This window comes from Lycium barbarum, chromosome 10 (genome assembly GCF_019175385.1).
Source record: "Lycium barbarum isolate Lr01 chromosome 10, ASM1917538v2, whole genome shotgun sequence".
In the NCBI taxonomy this organism is placed as follows: Eukaryota; Viridiplantae; Streptophyta; class Magnoliopsida; order Solanales; family Solanaceae; genus Lycium; species Lycium barbarum.
The window spans coordinates 8254408-8255958 of record NC_083346.1 but is presented as its reverse complement, the minus strand read 5'-3'; the positions used below and the strand labels follow the sequence as shown (position 1 = coordinate 8255958).

The following is a 1551-nucleotide window of genomic DNA, read 5'->3' as shown; positions in this document are numbered from 1 at the left end:
GTCTTTACCAAAAGGGGATGACAAAAAATTAATATACCAAAAGGGGTATATCGTGGATCAGCCCACGATATACCCCAAATTTTTTTTTTTACCTGTCAGACACGATTCAACAAAAAAAAAAAAAATTATTGTATAACGTGGACTGATCCACGTTATACAATATAAATAAATTGTATAACGTGGATCAGTCCACGTTATACAAGTCATATTAACACAAGCGATATATATTACCAGGTATTTATGATTACATCACATGAGTGTACATCTTTCAATTCTGTTCCTTTAGCAGTATTTGTCACTCTCAAGTCAGAACATAGAACATTCAACTATTTTTGAAAATTTTCTTCCAGTTGGCGAGACAGCGAATGGTGCTAATTTCACCACCAAGATAAAGTACCAAGGGTGTAGTCTTGACGATCAAGATGATTGGAATCAATTTAGAAATGGTAACATATTATGCATTGCCTTCAATTTTTGAGTTTCTGTTAAAATAGTTTGCGAAAAAATGATATGACCGAAGCTGGTTTCTTTTAACGCAGCTGTGCGAGCAACAATTAGAGAGACTCCACCATCTACAGCTGGGTAATTTTTTTCTCGCTGCTTGTTGTATCCAGCTACGTGATACCTTTTATGTTTACCATATTTATACTCAGCCGCCCATCAAAATAATAGCCCACAAATGTAGTAGTGTATAGTTTGTATAGTGGTTAGCGGCTGTAATTATTTTTGGCCGAGCGGTCAAATGTGTTAAAAGCCCTTTATGTTTTACCATGCATGACCATGTAAAGATTTGTACGCTGCAGGAAAGGATTCTTCCCATCACCTTCTCCACGACTTCTTCAGCAGTCTGGAAAATTTTCATTCTCCGGAACAACCACACCGAAAAAGGAATTAGGTCTCTACCCATCTTTTTCTTGCATTATATAATATCTTTGCATCCCAGTGCTTATAATTTCGACCTTCTCGTTCGCATTGCTGGTTGTAATTAATTTTATCCTTCTTTTTGTACTCTGGCGTAATGGACCAACAGACAAGCGAACAGTTTCACCACATCGGTTTCCTCTGTTACGAACCGCATCTCTTGCTAGTCGGCCAACCACCCCCAAAAGTTCTAGGCCAACAACCCCAAATAAGAGTCGGCCTACTACTCCCAACCCTTCCAATGGGAGACGGGTAATTACTGCATCCTATATGTTTTTCATTTGTTAAATGTTAAAAATATAACTTGTATAACGTGGACTGATCCACGTTATACAATTTATATTGTGTAACGTGGATTAGTCCACGTTATACAATTTTTTTTTTCTGTTTTTCGTTGAATCGTGTCTGACAGGTAAAAAAAATTTTGGGGTATATCGTGGGCTGATCCACGATATACCCCTTTTGGTATATTAATTTTTTGTCATCCCCTTTTGATAAAGACCGTGTATTTTTATACCCTTTAGGCTCCGGACTCTGTGACTATATATATATGATGTGAGAAGGGGCACTTGGCCAAAAGGCCACTTTGGAAACTTATTTAGGCAAAAGGCCATAAGTGTTCAGGAATTG

General features: G+C 37.5%; 1 protein-coding gene across 1 annotated transcript; it reads left to right on the top strand.

Annotated features, from left to right (window-relative positions):
* Window positions 1-212: 212 nt before the first annotated feature.
* On the top strand, window positions 213-1209 carry LOC132612682 (protein ABIL3-like; the record flags this gene model as incomplete). The annotated part of the gene is made up of 5 exons (XM_060326793.1): window positions 213-234; window positions 351-446; window positions 540-582; window positions 804-895; window positions 1031-1209. Coding segments are annotated over 5 exons (432 nt in total), but the record flags the coding sequence as incomplete, so codon positions are not given.
* Window positions 1210-1551: the final 342 nt, after the last annotated feature.